Source organism: Athene cunicularia, assembly GCF_003259725.1.
Source record: "Athene cunicularia isolate RWA chromosome 4 unlocalized genomic scaffold, athCun1 chr4_part1, whole genome shotgun sequence".
NCBI lineage: Eukaryota > Metazoa > Chordata > Aves > Strigiformes > Strigidae > Athene > Athene cunicularia.
In genome coordinates, this window is record NW_020799098.1 from 8519707 (window position 1) to 8547382 (window position 27676).

The window sequence follows — 27676 nt, forward strand, 5'->3', positions numbered from 1 at the left end:
CCTCCCAACACCTTTCCCTCTCCCAAGATTTAAAAATAAAAATAAAAAAAAAAAGTGAGTTTGACACCATCTTCTTTTGTGTTCATTGAGCCCAGTTAGATTGAAGAGCCACAACTTCTGCTCTGGAGGGTAATAAATGTACACACAAATGCCATTTTGTACAGTTGACATACTCTATGAGCTGGTTGACTCTAAGCTTGATTTGGTCCAGTCTGCTGTTGCTGCATCTCTTAGGAAACATTAGTTATAGGTTTGTACTTCTTGAATCTGGTCCATTCACCAGTAGCGTAGTTCATTTCAAAGACCGTATCAACCAACATAGTGGTGCTGCCAGTGCCATCTGCCTTTGGTAAATCTTCTGTATGCTCACTAAGTTTAATTTGGATGATGTCACCTTGCTCTTGGCAAGGATTCTCTGTGAACACAAGAACAGGAACAAATTATATATTTCAACATTATATGAGAAAAGGTAAAGAGCACTTGACGGGGCTTCCTATCTTATGCTGAAAAAAAACAAAATCCAACAAACCCACCCCAAACCAAGCAAGTAATGTCCCTAATACACAAAGTTCATCCTCCCTCCACACATCACAGACAGAGTTTTAAAGATAAAAAAATCAGATGCCAAAAGATGAACCCTAAGGCTAAAGTAACTGAAGCAACAACAAAAGGGGGAGTAAAGCAGGCCACTGTCATTTCTGTCTGCCTCAAGAGTCATAAGAGAAGCTTGTATTTAAATGTGAGTTTGTAAACTCAAACTACCAGAGTTGCTTTATTTGAGACACATTTTGTAGCTAAAAGCCTCAACAATTTTCAGCTGTTCTGGAAGCCCAAACAGCTTCACTAAAATCATTCAGTCAAGACTCAGTTCCATGCCAGTAGAAGTATTATATGTTACATTTCAAGGTACTGGAATTGGCACTCAAGAAACTCAAGAATATGTTAGTTGGCAATTATTTACCCAGCCTTCAGAAGATGCTGACATTATTACTGAAGGAACTCATATTGTTATACACTTCTCTATATATGTATATGTGAATATACACAACACACACATGTGCACACTTCCAAAATAGTATTTTACCTTGCATTACAAAAATGGTCCAACAGATATTGAAGTACACCCTTCTACTGCAATCTGAAGTAGCACCTAGTACTAAGAGTACCATCATTAATGCAAGATACACAAAACTTTCTTAAACCCAAGGACCATCACAGTAACTCTACCCTGATCATTTTCAACAATGTACTGCATTAATCAAAATGCATGAGCCACATTTAGGCTCCAGCACTCCAGTGGTAAGAGCCCTCAAATACCAAATAAGAAACCAGAGCTAGTGTAGAGTTCACTTAAGGACTCTTAAGCCCCTTCTCATCTTACATCTGTTAGTCTTCTGGGTAAAACAGCCTTAGTCTACCAAGGCCAATATATGGCAGGATCTAGCTATGAGACAGCTTATCTCCCTGGGATTCACAGCACCTGTGGTTACCTAAAGTCTCCAAGACAACAGTTGCTACATTTCTAATGTTAAGGAATCAGCAAAGAGGCTCTTGGGCAAGGAGGCCCAACTTGTAACTCGCCACAAAAGAACTTAACATGTGTCCAGTTATGTTTATAGTATAGTGTTTAGCAACTGCTCTGACACACTGTTTGACTTACTGGAAATAGAAGATCCTAAAGACCCATTTCCAGGTAGTCAGAACTACCATCCATAAAACTACATACAGTCCAAAGTAAAGCAGAGTCCAGTACTCATAGAGCAAAGCTAAAACAAGGAGTCTTGCACCCACATATGTACATTTAGAAATGCTACGCTGTATTTCAGATTTAGGTATTCAAAAGAAAGCTAAGTTAGCCTCAATACATGCCTCTGGATCCTGCCATGAATCCAAGTATAAGAGCCTTTTCTGGCCTTGTAACTTTGTTTGCAGTCTTGAACATTTCCTGTGCAGCATACATTTGCTCCCTCTGCAACAGATACAAGAAGTATGAATTCCAGTGGAGAAAACACTGCCAACAGATACCATATTAATACACACAGACAAGAGTAAAAGAGTACAGGAAGTTTGTAGACCTACAAAAAGGTTTTTTTTAAAAAAAGCCTTAAATTCAAGGCTTTCCCTCTTTAATGCTTATACCTAACACAGCAATGACAACTGAATTCTGAAACTGGAAAAAACCCACCTTCAAATAGTTATGGAAACATGTGCTAAGACTTAATGTTTACATTATCGATTTTGTGATCTTTATGACATCAGGGAAAAAAAGGAAAAAACCCAATACTTCCTCTATAGTCCAACAAATCCAGGCCTGCAATAATTACAGAGGAATTGGTGTTTTTCTCTAATAACAAATAGAGGTACTGAAAAGAAAGTCACCCAGCTTCTTAAAGTTCACATCTTGCAAGCCAGGCTTACAGATGTGCTTATCAAAGTCTTCAAATCAGTTGCATCTTCAATTAGTTACCTGCTTTGAAATTAATTTATTATGTGCATGCATATAATAAATACTAACATACCAGCAATAAGAAGTTTCAGGACAAAAAATTATAATTGTTGTTTAGATTCCTCCTCACTCTCAGGCTTGAAGAGCTGCACAATGAGGGACTAAGGGGATCAAGAAATAAAGGCCTTCATCTTAAAATAACCTATTGATATCTATTCTCCTACCATGGCAGTGACAGGATGCTTTTTAGCATTTATATAATATATGCAATCGGCTAGGCAACAGCTCTGCTGGAAATATACCTTTCTTCCAAAATTCTTTGTAATGAGTAATACAGCATTGTTCTATGTAACAAATAGCAGTAAATAAACATACCTTACCGTGACCTTGACACCACACAACTAAAAGCGTTGTGATTAATGTTAAGACAGCAGTGGTAACAAAGCCACAAAACATTTTCATTATCTCTGGTTATAAAAAAGCAACTTTAACCACTCCATGATCCAAAGGCCAGAAACTGTCAACATACTAAATGAGAGCAATAATAAAAATTTGCATTTTCCAATCAACATCCAAAGCAGCAGTCAAAAAGAACTTGGTTTTACTTACTGTAAGAGAGAGGCTTTTTTTCGGCGGTGGCTGTTGCTGAGTTTGGGGGGCCACTTGTGGTGCTTGTGCTGCAGGGGAAATGGCAGGAGGTGTGGTAGGTGTTAGGGGTGAGGTAGGTGTAGCTGCAGGCGGATTAGAGTTACTATTGTACATGGGTGTTCTTTGTTTGAATTGCGCAGGAAGAGTTGTAGTAGCATTTGGAGCAGCAGGCTCTTCAGTCTGTCTGTTAGTCTGCAAGGCCTCTCGTGCAGAGCCAGCTGCAAAAAACAATCAGGTTAATTAAAAACATTATAATCCACAAACAGGGACTGGCATCAACAACAGCCTTTAAAGAAACTAAAAATTCTAATTATTCCATTTTAGCACCACAATTCAACATGCCATCTAATATCTATATGGAAAATTGTAGAGCTAATGCTCTTTCTACTCAATTAACTTTAGCAATAATTAGGCAACTGAGTGACTAGCTGTCCAATATTGATTATACTGTATTTAGCATCAAATTTTGTTTAATGGATATCAGATTTATTATATTGAAATGGCTTTATTTACTTTTTAGCTTATATTCCTATAACAACTGTACTCTGACCCTACCAGGATTATTGCCATACTGTTACGTAGAAGCCAAAACCATAAAAACATTTAATCAGATTTTACCTAATGTAGCAACAGCTTCCAAAGGAAATGGCAATTAAGTCTCTGCCAGTAACAAACACTGAAAATACACAAATACTCTAACAGATGACAGAATTAAATGTATTGTTTAAATAATGAATGATTTGTGAAGACTAACTGCTAAGATGGTTAAAACTTCACAGTGCTGTTTCTCAAAGTTGATCCATTTACCTGCACTTGAGGGAGTTACTATTCCAAACCTGGCTGCAGGTGGAGGTGATTTATACAATCAACTTACTGTGATTTCATAAGCTACTATCTGTACAGCAAATAGTAATTACCCAGAACGTAACTGCAGCCAGTTATGGTCCTTTGCAGCTCTTAGACACAGGCACAGCTGCTTAAGCACCTTTCACAAATCTCATGAGGTTTATGCTAACCTATTCATGTTGTGTTCACAGCAGACTAAAAGGCAGATACAGACCAGAGCTACACTAATGCCTTTCAAATTGGATTTTAAAGAACGAGATGCCTACCACTCTTCATCTAGGCACAGACACAGCACTGGTTAACAATACGGCTATTATCTAGTAATATGTGGAACGGGACAGGGAACACTTGAGGACAAACATTTGTAACAATTAGTAAGCACTTAATTTTGTACAAATCTTTTAAGTTTTATTATCGGCTTCCTCTCATGTCAGAATAACTGACGCATAAAGTAACATGTATTAATTATGCAACCTCAGAGTATATGAGACCAAATCTGTGGATCTTCCGTGTGCATCTTATATCAAGGAAATAGTTTTATATTCCTTGTCTATAAGAAGCGCTATATATCCCATCCTCCAAAAGGAAGAAATAAGTTAGAAAAAAAAGAGAACAAAGACAACAGAGAATTTGAAACTAGGCTCTTCCTGCTGTTGAATACAATGCCAAGGCTCTTGAAAAATAATACTAGCTGCTGACAACACTGGTGTGCTCTTGGCTGTGTTCCTTCTGGAGATGCCAATTTTCTGCCAGAGAAAGATTTTCATGGACCTACAGAGATTCTGAACTATTTCAGGGCCAACTGATCAGGTTTTGCATATGCATTTTTCTATAGTGACCAACATGCCACAGCTCACAAAGACAAACATTACAGTACCAAATCACAACAAGCAAGAGGAAGAATAATGCCTTAAAAAGAAATGGTTCTGTTAACTATAAGGTCTGGTAATGAATCCCAGTCATACACATCTGTTAGTGCAAACTGGTGCATTCCTTAAGACTTTACATACAGCAGGGAAAGAAAAGTAAAACTGAGTGTGTTAAAATAAAAGGTGTAGAAATAAAGGATTTGTACAAACACTATTTTTTACTGTAGGCAATTTTCTAGAATTGAAAATAATTTATCACTTTTCAAAACATGCGGGAGCCCAGCTATTATCTATCAGTCTGTTATAAAAAAAGTAAAAGGAAAATGGATGGCTTGATGCCAGCCTGTGTGAAAGCTAATATGTACCTACCTCTAGAAAGCAACTGTTTTGTACATACATGCATATGGATGCAAATATGGAGCATATACTCTATGCTTGTGTATTACTGGCATCTCTTCAGGGATTTAAAAAGTGCTAGATTTTCTATTAGACAGTAAGAAAAAACCAAAGCAAATTGCTTTGCTTGCTTGACTTAATTAGCAGTCATTTTAAGACTTCAACAAGAATTCTCTTTATTTAGGTTAAATGACATGTCTGGTTACCCCAAACCCAAAGGCTGGGTTCCTGCAATGGATTTTTATGCTGCTGAGGTTAGGTTTCAACAGAGTTGAAGGATAGTAGGTTTGTAAGTTAGAGAAGAGCAGGACAGTAAAACTGTATAGAGTTGGAGATATTAGGCCCCAAAAGCACCGAGTGTCCTTTACCTGGCTGTGTTTCAGAGCTTGGGATATATGAGGAGGACGGCACCACACTGGGGGTAGCAGGTAAGTAACTTGTAGAAGGTAGTGCAGGCTCATTGTTCAATGAACCAAGTTTCTGTAAAACAGAAAAGAAAGTGTTACAACCATACTCCATGTGTTCATGCACTGTTTCTGCATTTAAACACAATTTCAACATTAGTTCTGCTATGATATTCCTTTTGGGAAGTTAATTATGGACTCGTCTGTTAGGGCAAGTTTGCCATTTCAACCCTAACTTCAGACATCAGAATTAGCCTAGGAGAGAAAAAGCAGCTGTTAATTTCCTTAATTCAGATCGAAGTTGCTTCCAAAGGCACAGTCTGAGCCAGGAAAAAATACTACTGTGGAGACTGCACTTCTGCAAAGAGAGTCAAGCTGCCGTTCTTTTGTCCCATTCCTCAGCTGGTAGTGTGGAGACCAGATGATGAAATTTGTGCAGATGGTATTCTCTGAAGAATTACACTATAGAAATGTGATCTTCTGCTTGAGTTACTCTTCACTACTAGCAAGCAAAAATCTGTGTCCATCCATGAGCAAAAGGCCTACTAAAATATCACCCAGAGGAAGGGAATGCAAAGGCCTCTGGGAAATAAGCAAGCAGAAGGCAGCAGTAAAAGCACAGGTAAAACCCTCTTTCCACTGAAACATGCAAACACCAACATGATGGATGTCATCTAGGATCAAGCCAAAGAAAATACCACATTTTGTACTTAACTATAAATTATACCGCACACACAGCACAAAGACAACAGCACGGTATCTATGAAGATCCTCACTTCAGTCTAATCCTGCCTTACAAACATAAGGGGTTGACAGCAGAATGAAGTTTTGGGGGAGAAAGTCTAGCAGACAAATCATTTAAGGTAGCCTTACTAGACAGAAGATGGATATTCTGTAAAATGTAGAGCTTGCCAAAAAGACACTCTTTGCCTGTCTTTCTGCAGAATGCTATGAACTTCACTCCTGACGCAGGCCCACCAGTATCTGCCTATATGTTGGTTTTGGCATGTGTACTATTGATTGCTACCCCTATAACCATGAGACCAATGCTGCATGTGCTTACCATTAGGGTCTAGAGGAAGAAACACCTGGCTCACCAACCAAACCACAGGTCTTTATTTTTAAATAGAGAGCTCTCCAAAGGCAAGCATTGCATGGATTTAAAGAGGCAGAGGTAATCACGACCACTTTAAATTTGGAACGAGAAGACCCTTAAGATTTAAGATGGATTTTTTATCATCCCAAGATGCTTCCAAACACTGGGTGCAGCCACCTCACGTTATTTATTATTATCTAAAGAACGTGGTTGTACAAATTAATTCCAGGCCAATGCTTGCTGGAATAGAACAGACAGTTTCTAACTCAAAACAGGGGGAGGACCTAACATTCTTGTAAAAGTTAGGTCATGACTGAGAAAGCATAAAGCTGCATCACAGTTTTTCCAATGCACCATATCTGAAAGAATAATAAACAACCGCTACACAGAACTCCTCCCCCCACCTCTTACCCTTCGATTGAACTACTCTAGCAACAGGTTAGCTTTTTTAGTAGATCCTAAACAATGTTTGGATTAGGAAAAAGAAAAGACTGTTAAGAGGAGTGGCCACCTCTGAGCTTTATGGGTTTTAAGAAGCAGAAATTTATAAACTGTAGGTAATTTGGACAGAAATCAATTTCAGTTTGTCCTCCCCTTTCTGTAGTAATGGGACTGGCTAAGCCTAGTTACAGACAGGTTTGGAGACCTCAGAAAAAGCTGCTTTGTGGATTAAGCACCAATTCTCAAAGATTACAAGATAAAAATGGAGAAAACATCCACAGGAGGATATGAGTAAGTTCTTTTCTCAAGCCAGAAGAGAGATGAGCTGCAAAGACTTCTTTCTTACTTGGCTGCTTATATTCAGCCATCTCTCCTGGGCACAGGCCAATGACAAGTGCTCCTCAGGCTTCTGTGGACACTGTTCCACTAGGGTCACAAAGGATGCACAGGCACTGAGTGAAACCTGCAGGAACTCCTGAAAAGGATTCTCTCTCTCCACAGTCCTAAGGGTCCTCCTACTCCCTTCATCTCTGACAGAAGACTACAATCCTTGGTTACAAAAATGTCATGCCCCATCACAAACTTAAAATAGCACTATGAAAACAATCACAAACTTTACCTTCATCCTGCTTTGAATTTATCATCTAGTTTGGTGAAAGTACAATGGAATTTTGAAATAATTATATAAAGATTTTTACATTAAGAGGCATGTTTCAAGAAGTTAGCAAAATATTATTACAGTGTTTAAGCATTTTAGAACAACATGCACCATGCCTTACTCATCCTTTTTTCTGGTTTCTGTTTGTTTTGGTTTTGTTTAGTTTTACCTGTGTAGACACAAGGCCAGCAGCATAGTCTGGGGTAGCATTTTCTACTACTGTTTCTTCTTTGGCTTGCTTTTCTACAACTTCTGTATCTATTGCATAAAAACAGAAATCAGTTCAAGGAAGTTTTCTGAAATACTGAATTATAATACTTTTTTTAAACAAAAACATAAAAATGAGTTTTTCAAAGTCTGCTGAAATATGCTTAAAGAGGTATATGCTAAAAGGTTGGTAGATATAGTAATCTTCATACACAATTTTATAATCAACCCAATTATGAACAGAAGCACAATGTATATCCATCAAGATACATTATCTGTGTAATTAGGCAGAACTGGCTAACTTTAAGATGTTAGAAAGCATCAAAACCCAAGCAAAAATTTAACTGCAATTATGATTTTGTTCTGAGATGGTACTCGCATTTTTGGTGACAAATACAAAAAGGTTGTTTTGGGACAAATATGCTGCCCAAATACACCTATCTTCCTGATATGGTTAAGTAGAGCATTCTCTGTCACTTAAAAGCAGTATAACAGATATTATTCACTTGTTAAGACCTCTCAGCCAGAATTTTGCAGCACTGTACTTTTTTCAATGTTACTTTCAATTAATTTACTTGGCCACACAGCTAGTAGAAATAAACATACCAAAATATCTCAGAACAATTCTAGTACTGAAGCCACTCACGGACTTATGTGCTGCCCAAAGAATAACTAAGTAGTTCAACCCTTTCATGCAACTGAGTCAAGCTGGCACATGGCAATATGATTACGAGCTGGGGGGGCGGGGGGGGGAGGTTGGCTGGAGAAAAAAAAAATACCTCCTTTAAAGAATTTTTTTGTTTGTTTGGTTGTGGGGGTTTTTTCCTCCCCTTTTTTAAAGTTTAGCTGAATATAAGTTTCAACAAACGAAGAACAAATGGTACTACAAATCTGTGTCCTATTTGCAGGTATATTAACAGCCTTCATAAGTAGCATGTTATACCAACCTAATGTCTTTCTTCTTCTCTTTGCTTCACGGCCAGCACCTACCATATCCAGCTCAGAAATATCTAGAAGCTAAAAAGAAAGACAATAGAAAACTTAGTAACTATTGTTAAATTTATGCAATTTATCTCTAAATATGGTATTTTACCTTTTTTTAATATATTGAAACTTGATTCAAAACAGCATCAGAAATTCACTGTAGATCAAGGAGGAGAACTGTACAGGAAAGACTAAGAAAGAGTGCACCTACCTTTACTCCTCTTTCTTTGCGCAAAGGTGTTCTTGAAGGAGGAATGGGAGTTCTGTTTCCAGAAGGACTAAATACACTAGGTGCTGAAGTACTCCGGAATGGAGCTTGTTTTGGTATTCCTTTGAGTGGTGCTTAGGGAAGATCAAAAAAAGGCAACAATTGTAACAGGTTTAATTAGTCATGAAAAACAACAATAAAGAGTTCTTTGGCTTCTCTCCTTCTTAACACACAGACCCTTCCCATCAAATGTTTGTAGTGTGGAAGTATCTATAATATACCACAAGTCTCTCAAAGGTCAGATTAGGTTTTACCCTTCAAACAAGGGGCAAGAGCCAAACTCTAGGCTAATGCTTACAACCCCGTTCTACATGAAGTAATCAAACAGGTGCACTGCTATTAAAATATACTTTTCCTGCATACATTGATGTTCTCCTTACTTAAATAAACTTTGAACACATAAAAAGGTATTGGGCATGAATGTTCTGAATCCAATTATTGCCAAAGTCACTCTTTGAACTTTAAGAGCTAGTTACTTGGTAAAAATGTATTTAATTGAAGATCCTTAGCCATGCTTCTCCAGGGCTAAGGGCTTGCAATCTACTGGAAAGGTTTCACACAGGGGTCAAATTCTGGAGCTGCTGTTTGCACAAGAATGACAACCCAATTTGGGTCCACATTGCAAACAGAAAACCTGCTGTCTCAATACCCAGCAGAAACTGCTACACCTACAAAAAGCTGTTTTCCCAAAACTTTATACTGTTACCCTTATAACTCATGCTTAATGTAAGCCTGAAAACAGTATCCTTTCACCAACTGATAGAAAATTTGGGATACATATATATATATATATATATATATATATCCATTAAGTCTTTGAGCCTGCTCACAATCTCATCATACCCTACAATTTGATGATAAACACAGAATTTTAGTTTGAGGTTAGATACACCGTGAAAACCTTTTCACCATAGGACAATACTCTGACCGGTGTAAGTTTCAGCAGAGTAAACTGGTCCCATAACTCATTTCTAGAGACCACCTGGCTCTAAAGGCCAAGTCTAAAAAAAATAGGTTTATTAGTTCAACAACTAAAAAGAATTAGAAGAATTAATGGTCAATTTCAATACTGGGACAATTTTTAGTTCAAATTAAAACAACCCTTTTTGCATTTACCGCATGAACACACAGTCAAACTTTGGTGTTCAAAACTACATCTTAAATAACATAGACAAAGTACTTCACAGCTTCTAGCCACCACACCAAGAAATCACTCAAGTTTTACAGCTCAGCATCATACTGGTGGTCAGAAAAAAGTTATACCTGTGCAGTGATTTAAAGTATGCAACTAATTTTGAACCCTCCTCTTGCTCCTAGTCAAAAACTTATTTGAAAAATTCAAGCAGTTCAGGAGCTTCAGCAACAGTTGAAATCTATTAATGCAAAGTTGAGGAATGATATCATCTTTGTCATGTCCATTAAATAGAAGCCACTGCAAGCTTTGGCTGCAGAAAGCACACTGTCCTTTCTTATTTCTCCATGCAGAATTACACAAACACAAGATATTTTCAGTCTACTTCATAGTATTGCAAAGATCACAGTAGATTACTGTGATCCACTCCGCTCCCTTTTGGAGCACCATGGCTTAGTCAGGAGTTATTCCTGGAGTGATGTAAATTAAAATCTTACCAAAGTCTATAGGCATGATCTAGCTGTTACATTTTAGAAGCATGGCAGATATGTTTGCCATTTAAGAAAAACCCCACACTCTTGTTCTTTCTGACAAGACATGTCAGAAACATTTAAATATCAGGACAGAGGGAGGCAGAAATGGAAAAATCCTTTGCTTCAAAAGTAATTAAGTTTTTGTGAAAACTTGACAGTAATTTTATTCTTCATCAAGGCTATTTTATCAGATTTCCTTTCTGGGAAGTGATGAAAGTCAGCCATACTTGTTGTATCTATCTTTTTGACCAGTCCCCTGCCTTTGGCATGGAAAGGCACTCCTGCAGTCTTCTTGAGCTGTTGTGCAGTTTCTGTTGCTACAAAGAAAAAGGGCTTTAGTTATTAAAGAATTGGTGCTGAAAAAATACAATACATTGCTTCTTATATAAAGCATTACTAACTAATAGTAAAAAGATGGGAATAGCAACAAAGGAAGATTTATATTTTAATTAAAACCCAGGTTTATGTGAGGTAAACATGGTATTTGAAAAAAATGCAAAATCAGTATGATTATGCAACCAACAAGGTGGTCTAAGCTAAAATAAATTATCAGAGTAGACAATTTACTCAGTAGAGATTGAAATAATTAAAGCTCTGTAACATCATAAAAAGTTACAAATCCAGTATTTAACAAGACCAATTACTCAAGTCACACACAAGAAAGCAGCAAGCTGCTGCAACAGAACAGCAGGTACAGTAAACTATATACATGTTGCCTTTTGTTAGCAAAAACCCTCTTGGTTTTTACATCCTATATAGATAGCCATACTGAGCAAAAGAAAGCATTAATTAGCAGCTCTTGCTCCCTCTTGCAAAAACATATGGCAAAATAAAACTAGGTTCTCATTTCAGTTTTGTTTCAGGAGCTTTAACTAAAACTGTCCCTCACAAGTCTTCAAAATTGACTGTTAAATATACCCATGAGAGAATATATCTATGCTTTAAAAAGCCACAGCTTTTTGTATGCCTCGAAATCTGAAGAGCATTTAAATCAAGATTAGCATTTTAATATATTCATGGCCAGAATGACTTGCACCTGCTCTTCCACACATATTGGTCTATCAAATAATAACAGCCAGCAAAGCTCTTATAACAGAAAAATTTAATGTATATCCCCATACTGGAGAATAAGTAATATAATTTTTATATAAATAAATATTTATTTATAATATAAAATATTCCCTTCACCATTTACTCAATCTTATCAACTAGGTGTGAAACTACTTACACTTCTGCAAGAGTTCAGCTCTGAGCGTGGCACTTTTAGGTTTCCTTTTCAGCTGGAAATGTTTCACTGGGGGTGTTAGTGGCCCAGCTAGTGTTGTCAAGGCATTTTTGTTTAAATATTGGCATTCCAACGGCAACATAGCTGAAGTTTCACATTCACTTACTGCATAAAGAGTTAACACAGTGCACATGGTATCAGCACCTCTTCCATAGTTAATTACAAAACATTTCACCATTAGACTGTACAGGTGTTTTTAAAGTTTAGATTACTTAAACACCAGGAGTAATTTAGTTCTAATGATTACATAGTATATAACCAGTCATTAGGATGTTTGTTTTTTACATTAGCTTCATAAGAGCTTCCAAGTTAATTATACCTAGTCAAATTATAGGAATCTTAAATATGCTATTATTGTCAGAGTGAAAGATAAAAATGACTGAATTCTCAGATTCCTTAAAAATTACGCATAGAAAGGAAACTACTAAACAAAAGTCCAAACAAGAAGTGTGAACAGACCATTTGTTTATAGTAAGAAAATAAAATGCTTCCACCTCCAAGTAATTTGATTTTTGGTCTGCTGCAATCCTAACTCCAAGAGACCATGTCTGCCCGTTGATGCTGCAGGGCTTTTTCTAGGCAGTGTGCTAAATCAAACCCACTGAAGTAGCAGTAGCTTTGCATCACCATTTACTACACTGTTTGAAGCAGCAACTGTACAAGTGCCTGAGCCAGTATTTTCAGCTGCTAGGCAATCTGTAGCTAGTCACACAGCAGCAGCACGACTTCTTGTGACCAGTCTCCCCCACAGCCCCTGTCGTTTGTTGCCTAGAGGAGGCCTTCCAGCAGAGATGCACTCCACTTGCCCAGCAGAGTGGTGGTGCTTCCACACACACCAGGCTGCCCACACAAGTACTACAGAAACAGAGCCTTACTGCCGCCTTTGCTACCAAAACATACAAGACAAAGCAATATATGAAAAACCTCAACTTATCAAGCTGCAGTAAGTTAGTTATTACCCATCACACACAGCCTATCTGCTATCCTAATGAATCCAACATTAACTTGTGTGTTGCCCTTCACAAACGCTTTGGGTAACCTGACATGCAAGTTCTGATGATGTGTGAAAAGATAATTTAAGAAGTTACCATTCCTCAAATATCACAGTCTCAATCCAATAACATGCCAGGTCACGAACTGTGGCAGTTAGGAGGCAAGACATACTGCTTGTCCTGATACCAATACTGTTAAGATAGCAAGACTGTCTGTGAAATGACAGGTTATTTCTGAAGAAAAAAAAAAGACATTACATTTCTGTAATTTTCATCAACAGAAAAGGCTTACCTTTTTCTCTAAGCTCTCCTAAAATATCTTGAACATTGGGATTCTGTTCTTCAAGATCAAGGTTAAGGGAGCCAGTATCTGGAAAGGATTTTAAAATATCAGCTACCATTAAGACCCAGGGGTCTGAATCCAAGGTAGCGAGCTGGATAATTTCAGTCAGTGCCCCTTTCATCTAACAAAAAAAGAAAAAGAAAATCAGCCAATTGGAAACAGTTTTAAACAGGTTATAGTTGGATTTTTTTATCTTAAAAAGACACTAACATGCACAGTTTTACTACTGGGGAGGGAAGAGGGAGACTGCTTCAACACAGTTAGACATTAACTCCAAAACTAAATAAAGAATGAACCAAAGTATTTTTTTTATATCACTTTCGGTCAATCTAACCCATGTTTGTTTTGAGCATTTGGCAGCTCGAAGCTTTGTTTAGCACTGAACATTTTTACTAAAAGCAACAGGCCAGATTCATACATTACTGTGTCCTTACATTCCACACTTACACTCCCAGTATACCCACAACTCATATTCAGTGATAAGCATATGCAACTAGAATACGACGAGTTATTTAGAACAGGCATCCAAATTAAGACGTGTCCCTTTCTAGGTTACAGAATAACTGAGCAGACCAACCATATCTGATTATATGAACATAGTAAGTCCTCAAAATTTTACTTAAGCTTAGGCCAAAATAATGTGTTTCATGCTAATCAAAACTGTACTGTTTGACAAAACATATTACAGAAGTAGACCAAGCCCTCTAATATGCCGCAAGTAACAGGATTTTCCATCTACCCAAAGTTTCTATAGTAAGAAAAAAGTTATTTTTCTTTAAGCACCTATCTTGAAAAAGGGAAAATAATGCATCAGATTATAAAAACGTTGTTGTCACAGTATTTTTTTTTTTTAATTACCGATCAACATGTCTGTTGGCACTATGAAATGAAATAAAAATCGAGGCGACTACAGTCTGGGGTTACACAATGAATCTCTTAAAGAGTTGGTGTACTTCATTCACAGGTAAGCTTAAACCTTCTCCCAAAAGACTGCACGCTTTTTTTCCCTAAGTAAACTTTCATGTAAGCATTAAAAAATTAGCTTCACAGAACTAAGATGTTTGAGATGTACTATGCATCTATCAAGCCACAAAACGTAAGAGTAAAATTACATATTTGGACATACTCTATCTGTATGGCATTAACATTGAAGAATTTACAAGCAAAGTATAAAGAAATACTCGAATTGTGATTTTTTTTTTTTACAACCCACTGTGGCATATATAGCTTAGTTTTACTGTCTACATGTTTCTGAACACAGGGAGGCAAGCAAGAGATTCATCTTCACCTTTATACTGTATTTCTTCCCCTTTATTTAGAACCAGCCTTTTATGAAAAAGTTTAACAGAACCCATGCAACTCTAAGAAATAAGTTAAATTTCTGCTCTCCATTTTCCCCCCCAAGCCCTTTTAAAGCTCAGAGGCAAACACTGACATTTCTCAATTCCTTTCACCCACACAGTGTTTGTGTGGGTGAACCCACAGAAAGGTTTATGAGTGCATTATAGGGGCAGTTTGTCCTTTACCCCTTGCATGTTTTAGCACTCAAAATTTACCTGTGAAATGAACCAGATCAGTTCATCTGACCAAAACCTAACATCTCTCTCTATAGCTTTAAGCCTAATCAGCCCCTTGGTGTAGCTGACTACAGTCACACAAACACTAGAACCATGAGGAGTGGAGCAGAAAGGAGACACCATGACAGTCAGTTACCAACTTCAGCAGCACTACTGATGTGCTTTGGATTAGACTGCCCATACAACCATGATCACACACAGTTTAAAGTGTTGTCAAATTTAAGCAACGTTTACCAATGGAGAGAATCAATTTCTAAGGTTCTATCTTTTCTTGTCCTCCATTGCTCATTTCTTTCTCAGTAAACATAAACGCACCTTGACTCCACACAGATTTGTCAAGCTCTCTATTCTAACCCTAAAGTGCTCAGAAGTCACTTCCACTACAATGGATGAGGATGAGCATGAATACTATCAAAACAAAGTCTTTTATTCTCCTGTCCTATAGGAATTACAATACTGATTTATGCAAAATACCTGAAAATTTAAAACATGCCATGAGAGCTGATAAAGCTATGGCTTATTTACAGCTTTTACAAGCTTTTAACTGGATACCACTAATGCAGGTAAATGCATAGAATGTAATTGCCTCCATCAAAGCAAACTTAGGCAATAGCTGGGAGCAAAGATGCCTCCTGTATCCTCTCAATTTACCCTTCATATCTGCTCCACAGAACTCCTACTGGTACCAAAAATTTGCAGAGCTACATGTCTATACTATGCATGCTGCTACTGAGCTCTTTTCTGGGCACTTTACACCCATGCTGCTCTCAGGGCACCTGAAGTCCAGGCTACTTATGTCACAACCCACCACTTCACATGACTGATTCCTTCAAGAAAGAAGCCCACAACCAACTTGTTTGCCTAGCACTGCACAAATAACGTTATCACAATGCCCCATGGCAGAAAGAGCACAATGAAAGAAGAGTCACTGTCACACACAGGGAAGCAAAGCATTGCTAACGTGTACTGTGAGCTAACCAGAGACCTTGCCTGAATATGGGTTTGCATTTAACAAGCCTGGATTTGAGTTTTGACTCATGTTTGTCTTCAAATAGCAATTTAAATATATGCTCCCTGCTCACTTTTGAACTCTTGGCGGAAAAAAATTTTTCAACTGTGGTTTGAGAATGCATGAAATGCAACTCAAAATAAGATAGAATCCTATGTACAGTTTTCCTGTTACTTTACAGAGCAGAGCCATAATCCCCAACTCTTAATTGCAGAAGATTGCAACACTGGGTCAGTAAGAGTCCCATCAGCTCCAACCAGCATCTTGTTAAGCATGAATGTCAAGATCTGATGCAACATGTTCTGGCATTTCTCTCATATAAAACTTAAGGATCTAAAGTATTTTTCTCAGCCTGCTGGCACAAAAAAAAAAAAAAAAAAAAAAAAAAAAAAAAAAAGCATAGGGTACAACTAGAAAAGTCTAAAAAGAAAGGATCAGGCAGGATGGAAAAAGTCTGGGAACAGAGACAAAGGGAGATGGCTGTACAGGAAGAATACACAAACAGCATCGTGGGAAGGTGTAAAAAACGGAAATCTTACTAGAAACACGCAAAGTGATAGCTCCAAGATGACTTCTCACAAAAGATTCCCATTCATTTGCTTTATATTATGCCTAAATATATATGACTATACCTTCAGACAATTGCATCAACAGTTGGCTAATAAACCAAATCAAGTTTTAATCTTTTGGGGGCCACAGATAAGGTGATATTTAATAGGTACCTGTATTATTATAGAGCATTTTCATTAAGCTAAGCACTGGATTGAAAGTACGGTATTAATATTTACACGATACAAAACTAGGATGGATCAAATATCACTACCATGTTTTGTATTTTAATCATGAAAAAGAGTAGAAGTGGCCAAGAGTAATGTTAGATTAAAATATACCATATTACATCACAGAAAAAAATAAGAACACTAAATGCAGGATAGAAGGATGCATAGCAGCCCGACTGTTCTGAACTCAGATGGAAAGGCAAGTGCCATGCGCCCTCTTACTCCCTTGCGCTAGTACTCCACTACTCCCACTTGCATGAATAGAGGGAGTCCTGATCCGTGTAAGTAAGCAAGAAGAAACAGTATTAACTTCTGCTTTCTTGCAGCTGCTGTAATAAAAAGGCAGACCACTGCCGGGATAGGCTGCATCTCCCTCTCAAGATAATTCAGAGAGCACAGCAGCACAGTCCTCATTCCAGACTTGGCTGTAACATCACAGTCTAACCCCGAACAAACAAATTAAATATTAGCACAAAAAGAAAACTTGCACTTGCCATTGTGAATCAGGTTAACAAGAATATAATATACAAAATAAACAGAAGTAACTGTTCTGCCAAATTCACAATTGAAACTCTGGTCAGCAATACAATGAGCTTTAGGCATCATTTCAACTAAGTGCGATTATCTAGAAAAAAAATTAGCAGACGAAAAGCTGGGGGGCAGGGAGATTCAAGAGTTAGCAAGTTCTGCCTGGAGAATTACAGCAGGAAAGGATATTTTTGATAGCTGCCTACAAAACACAATTAACTTAAAATGAAAACGGGAGCCAATTATTCTTATTAGACAGCAGGAACAAACAAGCAGTAATGAGGTTCACAGCATGATAAAAAATTAGGTTTATTACCTATCCCACAGGATTATTATGAGGATTAAGTTACTTATATCTATACAATATTTGGAGTGTTGAATGAAAACATTATGAAAATTGAAGGATATTACATTTGAGAAAAAAAACACTTAAGGACTGAGTTTTCAAGAGAGCTCATTCAAGAGTCACTTGTCTAGACTTAAGCTTTCACAGAGATTTAGAAAGGACCAGCAGCTAATTAAACACCTCTAAACCAAATACCACCACTTTAGTTGATTCCCACATAACTTTTTACTTAAGATGCCTGCTCCCAAATGGTTTCCATGCTATTCTGTGCCTCAGTGAAAATGCTATAACACAGAAAACATGAAAAAAATAAGATTTTGAAAATAGCTGAACCCAAACTGTTATCTAGAGTGGGGAATATAATTTAACACATTATGTAACAAACCATCCTGCATCCACTATCAAGATTCCCAAAGCTTTGCAAAGCTGATGCAATATATTTTCCAATACTATTAAGTTTCCAAATGCCAGCTCAGTGCCTCTCACACATGATTGATCCAGACTAGCACATGGCATGGATAACACACATAAGACTTTCCAAAGAGACTAATGAAGTACTTTCACAGTTAAGTTCAATCATTTTCAAATACAGGAGTGATTTCCAAATGACAAATTTAACTTCCAGGCAGCTACAGGCATCCTGTACTGGTGTATTTCTGCTAGCAAAACGACACCATGCTCAGCACTCCACAGTACACTGAGCACTGAATACTGCAGAGAAGTACACAGCACAGTGCACATATACTGAACACAAACATACATATATATGTATTCTGGGTATCATGCAAGATACCCAATGTCAGTTAAAATATCAAAAATCTTGACAGCAAGTTCTGTAACAAATCTTCACAAATACAACCTATTTTAGCAAACTCACCACAAATTAAGAGCATCTGATAAGATAATATCCCTTTCTGTTCGGTTACACCAGCTATTTTTGCCATTTATAGAAGGAAGTCTGTAATGATAATACCAGACCTACTATCAACATTAAGGGTTTCTGCCTTAGGAGTTTTTAATTTTTAACAATTTTAAGCCCTTCCTCTCAGTTAAAGAAAAATTAATCACATGTCCCTGAAATAATTAAGTCATTACAGGTACTGTGCAAAGGACTGAAAATATGCTTGATCCCTAGATCTTTATGAACTGTGCCGTTTACAATGAAAGATTAAGTTTATGATTGCATTCACAAACTCTGCCAAAGAAGTGAAAAGTCCCACAATATTTTTTGTTACAGCAGTAACAAGAGCTTTATATTTGGAACACAACTGATCAATTTAACAATACACTAAAAGGCACAGCAACTGACTTGCTCCTTTTTTTACACGCACTTTACCTCATGGCTAAAGCACAGATCAAGTAAAGGTGCTGGCTACCATCTTCCTCAGAATCTGTTGAAAAAGTTTTTACCTGCCCAGTGCACACTCTTGCAGCATTTCAACAAATTATTTCACCTAGCTTGAATTCTGCTCCCTCAAAGAGCTGGCTTGAGTGTTATTTATGAAGATCCCTAAGCTTTTCAAGCTCCTTTCAACCTAAAACCACCACTATTGTGTTAGCTTTTCCTAAACATTGCAATACTCATTTCTTCCAGGCTACCTGGATTTTTACACTACTTCAGAAGAATTCTGCATACTCAAGAGTTCACAGCTCCCAATCGCCCTTTCAGGCCTTGGTTATCTGTTTGTCCAAAACAACTGCATTTGTCACACACAAGGAAGATTTCCTGTGCAAAAGGACAGGCACTAAACATGAATAGTTTAAAAATTAAAACATGCTGAACGAGAATTATTTTAATTTTTTAAAATAACACCAATTACATGAAACACGGTGAACGATCATACAGATGCATGTGGCAAGACAGACACCAACATGCACTAAACTACTGCTTAAATGCGATCCTTGTGCATTTTCAGCTTAGAAGTATACAAAAGCTGAGCACACAATAAATGAAGTTACATATTGCTTCCCCACACCCTGCCTAGTATATATGTATAATAAGCCTAAGCAGCAGCTGCATCCTAGCCAAGAAAGAGACTGGTGCAAGCACTGCTGACGATACTCTTCAGAAGAAAGCAAAGATTAACTACGCACCACCTCCATGATAGTTACAAGGAACCAATACCATACATGGTGGAAGTAGGAAAGGAATTCCTCAAACCTGGCTGAAGAAACTTAAATGTTTCCTAATTATTCTCCAACTATTGTCCCAAACATCAGTAGCTGCCTACTGGTAAGAATAAGCCAGCTACAGATGAGGTATGGTCCAGGGCCAAGTGAATAAGCTTGCAGAGCCAGCTCAGACTCGAGCCACCCAGTTTATTAGCTGGGGTAGAACAGTAAAGGAAAGAACCAGCTGTTCCCAGAAAGGTAAAGAGAAGCAAAAATAGGCCTGGAATTTTCCTCAAGCATGACCTGACTGTAGAAAGGTGGGGAAAAACACTGTTGAGTGCAGACCCCAGAACTTCTATTCCCAAAGTTTCAGCACTTGCTGCTGTCCTTCCTAAAGCTGAGATGTTCGACTTGGGACACCTACACAGCTGCCAGTATTAATTAAGGCAGGAGAGTGACGGAAGCCTAACACACACGACAGTTCCTAAACGATCCTGCCTCTCTGTCCTAATCCTAGAACCACTGCCTCAGAAAATCCCTCCTCCCCAAAGGCACCCAAACTGTATCAAAACACAGCCCTACAAGTCCATGTGGAGACATAAAATGGGTTTCACGTCACAACTGCTTTCAAAAGATCAGTGTCAACCAAAGACTCCCCGAAGAGCAGGAGGAGGAGCAGCAGCAAAGCTTCCACTCCACTCCTATCACAGGGAATCTGGGCGCTTTTCCTCACAACAAGGACCGAGTCCTCCGAGCTGGGCCTCAACGGACCGCTCTGCTAGCCGAGATCACCTTCCTCCCCCTCCCTGCCCAAAAAAGACTACAAGGAAGAAGCGGGGAGGTTTGTGGGGTCCAGCCTTCCCATACACGCCACCCCCCGCCGCCGAGTGCGGGCGGGCACCTGCCCTTGAGGAGCTGCCGCTGCTCGGCTTCCCCGCTCCGCCTGCCGCGGGCAGCCGCCCGCTCCAACCGCCCGCCGCGCGGGAAGGGGCAGCGAGAGGCCGCCTGAGGCGGCACCGCGCCGCGGCCCGGGGTCTGCCCTCGCCACAGGCTTCCTGCGAAGGGGGGGAGGTGGTACTGGCGCTGCCCTCCCTTCTCCCCTCACGCCATCTCCGACCGACCTCTCCTCCTCACACACACGCTCCCCGCTTCGGTTAAGCTTCCCGCGCAAGCTCCTACCCAGCTCTCACCTCATCCACCGCCCGACGGGGCAGGTGCAGCATCCCCAGGAGTAGCTTGAGCTTGACGGCCGAGGAGAGGCCGTGGAAACAGAGGCGGATGTTGTCGATCACCGAAGCCGTGAGCAGCGAGGCAATGCTCGGCGGCGCCCACAGCTCGTCCGTGGAGCCCAGTTTGTTATGCAGCCACAGGCCAGTGTCGCTCTCCCGCATCGACGCCATCTTGGGAGCGGGGCGAAAAAAGAGAGGATTCTCCACGGGCATTTTATGAAGACACCTAAAGGGAGGAAGGGAGGGGTGAGGACCCCTGCGGGTCGCCGACTTGTTCGTACGCCAAAATGGCGGCGCCCTACGCGGTTGCACTAGGAATAGGCGGAGATTCTGCCGTAACCTAAAATGGCGGCGCCCAAGCGGTGAAAAATAGGGAGGCTCTTCCCCTCCTTCGTTCAGATGCAAAATGGCGCCCGCCACAGTTTTTCTTCCGTATTGCAAGATGGCGCCGCCTGGCTGCAGAGAAGCTTCTCTGTCACCCCCGACTCGTTTGTTCCTCACAGTTCGCCCTAACTTCTCCGGCACTCTCCTAGGCAGAAAAGGGCCGCAACCACGAGTGGAGTGCCGAGGCAACGTGGGGCCGAGCAGCACAGCTCGGAGGTAGGCCGGAGCCCGCCCCTCCCCTCGGAGAACGCTGGCCTTCCCCCAGCCGGCGGCTCCCGCCTCCCCTCGCGTCTCGGGAGCCGCCTCACTGGCTCGGCGCGTCGAGTGGCTGCCGCTGAAGGCGGGAGAATGGCTGAGGCCCCCGCTGCCAGCCCGCCCTTCCTTCCCGGGGGCCGGGCCGGCCGCCGGGCTTGTGGATACAGCGTTCGCCAGAGCACCACGTCTCCTTCCCTTAAGCCCCCATGTCCGCGGAGGGGCGGGTAGCCCTCTCCCTCAGCGGCACCCGCTTGGGCACACCACACCCTTACCGGTAGCCCTTCTGCGCTCTCTCTGCTCGGCCTGCGTTGTAAAGGCAGTCCATTTTCCCCACCTACCATCGTGGGGAAGCTTGTTACAGCTAATAGCGCCTTAAAGTGCACCCAGCTCCGCAGTTTCCTCAGGTCCTTTCAGCCCCTGTTTTTTTTCCCGTCCAAACCAGCTAGGGCAACTCGCCGACGCGGTGCTAGGTGGTGAACCCCCCCGATGGTGCTACGATTTGACACGAGTGTCTTTTTCATAATTTTCTCTGGAGATTTTTGTGCTGGGTGCTTCAGAGGTGTGGGAGGCTGCATCAGTGTCTGTAACACTAGCGGTAGGCGCTCAGAAATTGGGGGTTGGTATGCATACATTCATATTCCCTTATGATTCAGCTCATTGTTATTTAAATATGAAAAATTAATCAATTGTCTAAATCCCAGAAGACCCAAGAGTTTTCAAAGTGCGGCATAAACGGTTCGTTTTAGTGGCTTTCTAATTGAAATTAAAGCACGGGAGTTGTAGGAGTGCATAGCAAATTCACTTCTCAAGGTTTTTAATTTAAAAAAATTTTTACAACATTCTTCCTTTAAAGGAGGTTATTTACAACTTGATTTCTCTAAGAGAGCAGAGTGATTCTTGCTGAAGTGCTTTATATTTTCTTAATATGGTATTGTGGCGTGTTACATTTTACTAATTACTAATACCCAAAATGGTGTGTGTCTGCAGATGTTAGGTGCTATGGAAGACTGGCTTTTATCAGTGTGGAAAGTTTTAGAGGAAATAAATTATATATTAGTACATTGTTTTGGTTTTTTTCCACAGCTATTCATTCAAAATGTGTGTGCAAGTACACATGCATTTTGTACGTACTATCAATGTATACTCTAAAGTGGTTTAAGACAAAACTTGTGTATACAGTCAGCTGACATTTTAGAACAGCAAAAGCAGAGTTGAGACAGTTTATCTAGCACATAAATTGTTCTGTCCAGAATTTCAGTTGATCTCTATCTCAGTATGCTAGTTCAGTACATAGCTGTGGGAGAATTATTTATCCACAAGTAACTATTTATCTGTTTGTACAGAAAAAAAAAAATATAAATAAGAGACTGGGATAAATTATTAAATTTAAAACAGAATAGGAAATGGATTAAAGTAAAAGGTTTAAAAAACAGCTGTAAAGGAATGGTTTTAGTTTAGACATATAATTAACATCTATTTTATTAAGACTTAGGTAGATGCTTAGTCCTGGTTTCAGTTGGGATAAAGTTAATCTTCTTCCTAGTAGCTGCTACAGTGCTGTGTTTTGAATTTAATGCAAGATGATGTTGATTAACACACTGATGTTTTAGTTGTTGCTCAGTAGTGCTTATCCTAAATTTAGGGTTTTTTCAGTTTCCCATGCTCTGCTAGCAAGCAGGTATGCAAGAAGCTTGGAGGGAGCACAGCCAGGACAGCTGACCCAAACTATCCAAGGGGATTTTCAATACCATAGAATGTCAATGCTCAGGATATAAACTGGGAGGGTTGGCTGGGGGGTGGATCACTGCTGGGGTGTTGGTCAGCAAGTGGTGAGCAATTACATTGTGTGTCACTTGTCCTGGGTTTCATTTTTCTCTCTCTTTTTTTTTTAAATTTCATTTTCATTACAATTATTATTATTACATGCTTATTTTATTTTAGTTATTATACCATTCTTAACCAATTAGGTTTTGGGTTGTTTTTTTTTTTTTTTATTCTTCTCCCCATCCTACTAGGAGGGGTAAGAGTGAGTGAGCAGCTGCATGGTGCTTAGTTGCTGGCTGAGGTTAAACCACAATACTGTAGCACGAGATCCAGTCAAGTTCACTGGAACTATTTGTTTCATGGCAAGAGAGTAGGCTTTGGATTACAGGTAACCTGGGGTAGAGAGCATGTGTTCCTGCACCTTAAGTATCCCCTGATAGATTTAAGTCTGATTTTCCTTAAGGGTATGGACTCTGCTGTGAGAAAGCGTTCTGAAAATAAAAAAGTGCAATGTGGCACAATTGTGACAAAATTTCCCAAGCTTGTGGGTGATGCATAGCTTAATATTTCACCCTAACTCTGCTTTCTACTATCAGCTACTTTTGAAAATGTATGATCCATGAGATTACAAAACACTACAAAAAATCTAGTTAAGCAAGGAAAGCTAGAAGTGTTCTCACCTTCAAATGTGAGAAGAAAAGCAACCAACTCATTTTAAAGGTCAGGTGAAGGAAGTAAATCAGATAACATGCAATGTGTTGTGCAGCTGGTTGTCTTCAAGCAGTTGCTAATGCAGAAAGTTAACCTTGTTCTGTGAAACGGCACAAATGGTTTTTAAGCATCAGACCTGATAAATGCTCTACAACTCCATAGTGTGCAGTTGTACAGCCTTCCTCTGCCAGTTCACATGGACTGAACATTTTTTGAAAGGGTAACTTCGTTCTGGTTAAACTTTGTGTGGGACTAGGCTTTCTCAGGCAATGCTGAAGTGCACACTGATGGAAGCTAAGGGAGTATTATTCTTTGTTCCTGTCCTTTCCTCAAGGCATCTATTTTTGGACACTGTCAAGTATTAAAGCACTGAGCTGCATGGCCTTCTAATCTGAGGTACTGTAATCACTTCATGTTCTTATCTGAAGTGTGGCTTGAAAAGGGAGCTATTCTGTGATATGTAACTGAAATATAAGGTTTTGTATAGTCAGTTTGGCTCCAGTCCTATCACCTGCAAATTTGTCCCTATCAGCTGTTAACTGAATGGGCATCCAGACACTCTGGAGATTAAGACAAAGTGCCAGCTAGCTGTGAGAGAATGCTTTTGTCTTGTCTAGTTACTGATACCTTAATTTTCTGGGTTTTAATTTATTTTGTTTAGCTTGAGTAGTGATTTTCAGAGTAATATGGCAAATATAAAAGTGCTCATTCCTCAGGGATTAGTTAGAAAGGGTGTACTTGACTTCTCTGGAAGTGCTTTATATCCCACATGATGTGGCATTACAGAGTTAACTGTCTGCAAAAGTTTGCTCCTCTAAGTTGAAAGTCCCTTTTTTCAAAGTTGGTGGTTTGAATATCAAATTGTTGAGAAGAGTTAGAGTATGCTACAAGATAGACTAGGGGAAGGCACCCTAGAGTCACTTGCCTGGTTGTGAGAGTACTCAAATTAAAACCAGACACTGTCAAGGATTCATCTCTTTGAATCTACTTTATAATTGTTTTAAGAGAGATACAACTTTATTACACACCAAAACTCATGCTCCAGGAATTTCCCAACCTGAAGTTTGTCTCATTACCTCTTGAAATACATATATATGCTGGGGTGCATTAGTCCTGCACTACTGGAGGCAGAGTGCTGTGTTACCTGTCAGACTCAGAATAATTGTGCACTCAGAAAGACGTTATAGAGGGAGATCCTGGAGTTTCCCTGGTTCGGAGGAAAGCAGCAGTGCATGTCAGCTGGTCAGGGAGTCTGCATTGACAGGGATTTCAGACCGGTGTTGGCATTGAGCTCTCAGTGAACAAGAAGCTGCTTTTACTGTGTTTTTAGGAAGCACTGAAGCATGTGCAATAAACACAACATTAGCATTAGCAGTGGCACTAAATTCCCACTGGCATCTCATCCTGCAATGACAAGTATGGCAGTTTTTGAGCCAACAAGGCTTTAGGCTGTGATTCATGCCATGATGACAGGGACCAGCCCAAGAAGATAGACAAAGCAGTAGATTGTGTATTACCATATAATACACCCTCCCACCCCCCAACATTTCCATTAAGGTTGAATAACTGAGATTTACTGAAGTTTTAATTTTACTTTCATTTTTGTAACTGGAGTTCTACACATATTTAAGTATGTTTTTAAAAAGTGTGGTTTCCTAGGTTTTCGAAGCAACAAATTTAATCCTGTGGTATCAGGTAGACACATAAATTATCTACAAGGTTAAATCTTTAGAGCTCTCAGGGACACTAATGGATTAACTGATAGTAGTAACAGGCTAATATTCTCTATGTTAACTGGCAACAGAGCTTTGTCAATGGGTCTAAGGTGCATGTAATTTTAAGGGAAATCCATTTCACTACATTTACATACACAATTATCATTAAACAGTAAATGATTTTATAAAATGGTATTTACTGTCAGTTTTAATACTTGTCAATACATTTTTTATACTGATTCAGTTAATAAAATGCTCCTTATTATGAGTTTATGCATTTTCATTTTGTGTGGGAGTTCATTTGACCCATCTTAAAACTTTGCTATAGCGATGGGATCTGAAAGGAAACAGTCTGAGAATTTACTCAAACAGAACAAGATTATCTAACTTCCTCAAGTCAGATGGGAATCTTGCTCATGGTAACCTCTGTGTCAGCTGTGACAGCCTGCTGCCTTCCCTGGCAAACAAAGTTTCTTGAAACTGTTATAACTCTATTCTGGCAGAAATAAAGATAAAAGTTATGAGGATCGCCCTGGATATAGCTCTTGTGAATTGGCATGGCATGATGGGCAGTAATTATTGCAGTGGTGGTTCATCTGACTACCTGTGTGCAGGATTATGCTTATATTGCCATCATACCCTCTTACACTTCAGCGACACGATTCCGTGATTTTATTTTTCCCCCCAATAAACTTCGAAATAGCGTAGTGACTTCAGACCTAAGATGATCAGTCCCATGAAGAGTGAGAGGTAGAACTGAAAACAGCCCTTTCTATCTTGCTCTAGAGCAGTTTCATTTGATACACTGCCACTCTTGGGCTCTGACATCTAGCAGTGCCTAATGGGGCCTGAAAACTGAAGGTTATCAGCAGTGATGAAACAATTTCCTTGAAGTCTCTGTGGACAGTCATACCTATGTGACAGGTCCCATTCTTGCAGAAACATCCATCTGTTTGGAAGCTCCTTTTCTACTTTCCCCCATCTCCATGTGTCACTCAGCAGCAGCTAATCAGGTTAGTGGTAATGCATCATCCTTCATGAGTAGGCACTGCTTTGAAGAAGGTGCTGCCCTCCTAGTTAGTGGGGCATATGGGGTGGTTAATGGGACTTCCCAATTTCACTAGAGTCTTATTTGCTTCCCATGTTTGACCTCAGGGTCATCAGAAGTGTGTTTGTTCTCGGGGCTGGCTGAAGTGTATTCCTTTAGCTTTTTTTGGACATCTCTGCCTACAGCCAATGCTGCTGCTTCCACTGACATAGCAATGCTTGCCTTTGCCACCTCTTACACTGCCTTTCTTCTGCTCTTGATTTTACTAAATTTTTTAATGTATTATTGTAACAAAAGGAGACATTTAAATAGTTACTTAAAACATAAAACTATGAATGCAGAGCTCAATTACCTTCTCAATTTTTAATGAACAACAATGCAATTGCAGCAAGCAGTACAAATATTATTAATCAGCATAACAATGTGCAAAATTAAAAACCATTAAGGGTTTTTAAAAACCACTAGGACCTAAAATGCAAAGTGCTACACACAAATAAACTTGTTCTTTCGAAGTCATATATTTGTGCATGCGTGGTGCCTCAAATTGTCTCTGCTTATGGTGATATGACTAAAGGGTAAAAAGACCTTGCTTTTTAGATAAGGGATTCCAGGGAATCATTCTGGATTGTCTGTTACATGATGACCCGTGGCATACGCTGTATAAAATGTTG

The 27676-nt window shown here is 39.5% G+C and overlaps 2 protein-coding genes across 2 annotated transcripts in view; one reads left to right on the forward strand and one right to left on the reverse strand.

The window, feature by feature from the left end:
• Positions 1-21500, reverse strand: NELFA (negative elongation factor complex member A). Its single transcript, XM_026846559.1, has 11 exons — positions 21090-21500; positions 13498-13669; positions 12157-12318; positions 11156-11245; positions 9207-9337; positions 8959-9028; positions 7974-8062; positions 5574-5685; positions 3056-3312; positions 1870-1969; positions 1-415 (listed from the first exon to the last, which is right to left on the reverse strand). The coding sequence occupies exons 1-11, from the start codon at positions 21339-21341 to the stop codon at positions 231-233; spliced, it is 1620 nt and encodes a 539-aa protein (XP_026702360.1). The 5' UTR covers positions 21342-21500; the 3' UTR covers positions 1-230.
• Positions 21501-21608: 108 nt separating this feature from the next.
• The window catches only part of LOC113479003 (neuropeptide-like protein C4orf48 homolog), a 36830-nt gene continuing 30762 nt past the window's right edge, over positions 21609-27676 (forward strand). The window contains exon 1 of the mRNA XM_026846561.1: positions 21609-21728. The gene's annotated coding sequence lies outside the window, so the exon portion shown is untranslated. The remainder of the gene's footprint in view (positions 21729-27676) is intronic.

What these genes read in the sequence shown, in the direction of transcription:
- NELFA (XM_026846559.1), bottom strand. Translation starts at nt 21,341, where the DNA reads ATGCCCGTGGAGAATCCTCTCTTTTTTCGCCCCGCTCCCAAGATGGCG. An exon ending in AAGCTCTGAAACACAGCCAG is followed by an intron (nt 3,313 to 5,573) that starts GTAAAGGACACT and finishes TGTTTTTTGCAG; the next exon opens with CTGGCTCTGCACGAGAGGCC. An exon ending in ATTCATGGCAGGATCCAGAG is followed by an intron (nt 416 to 1,869) that starts GCATGTATTGAG and finishes TTGTGTTCACAG; the next exon opens with AGAATCCTTGCCAAGAGCAA.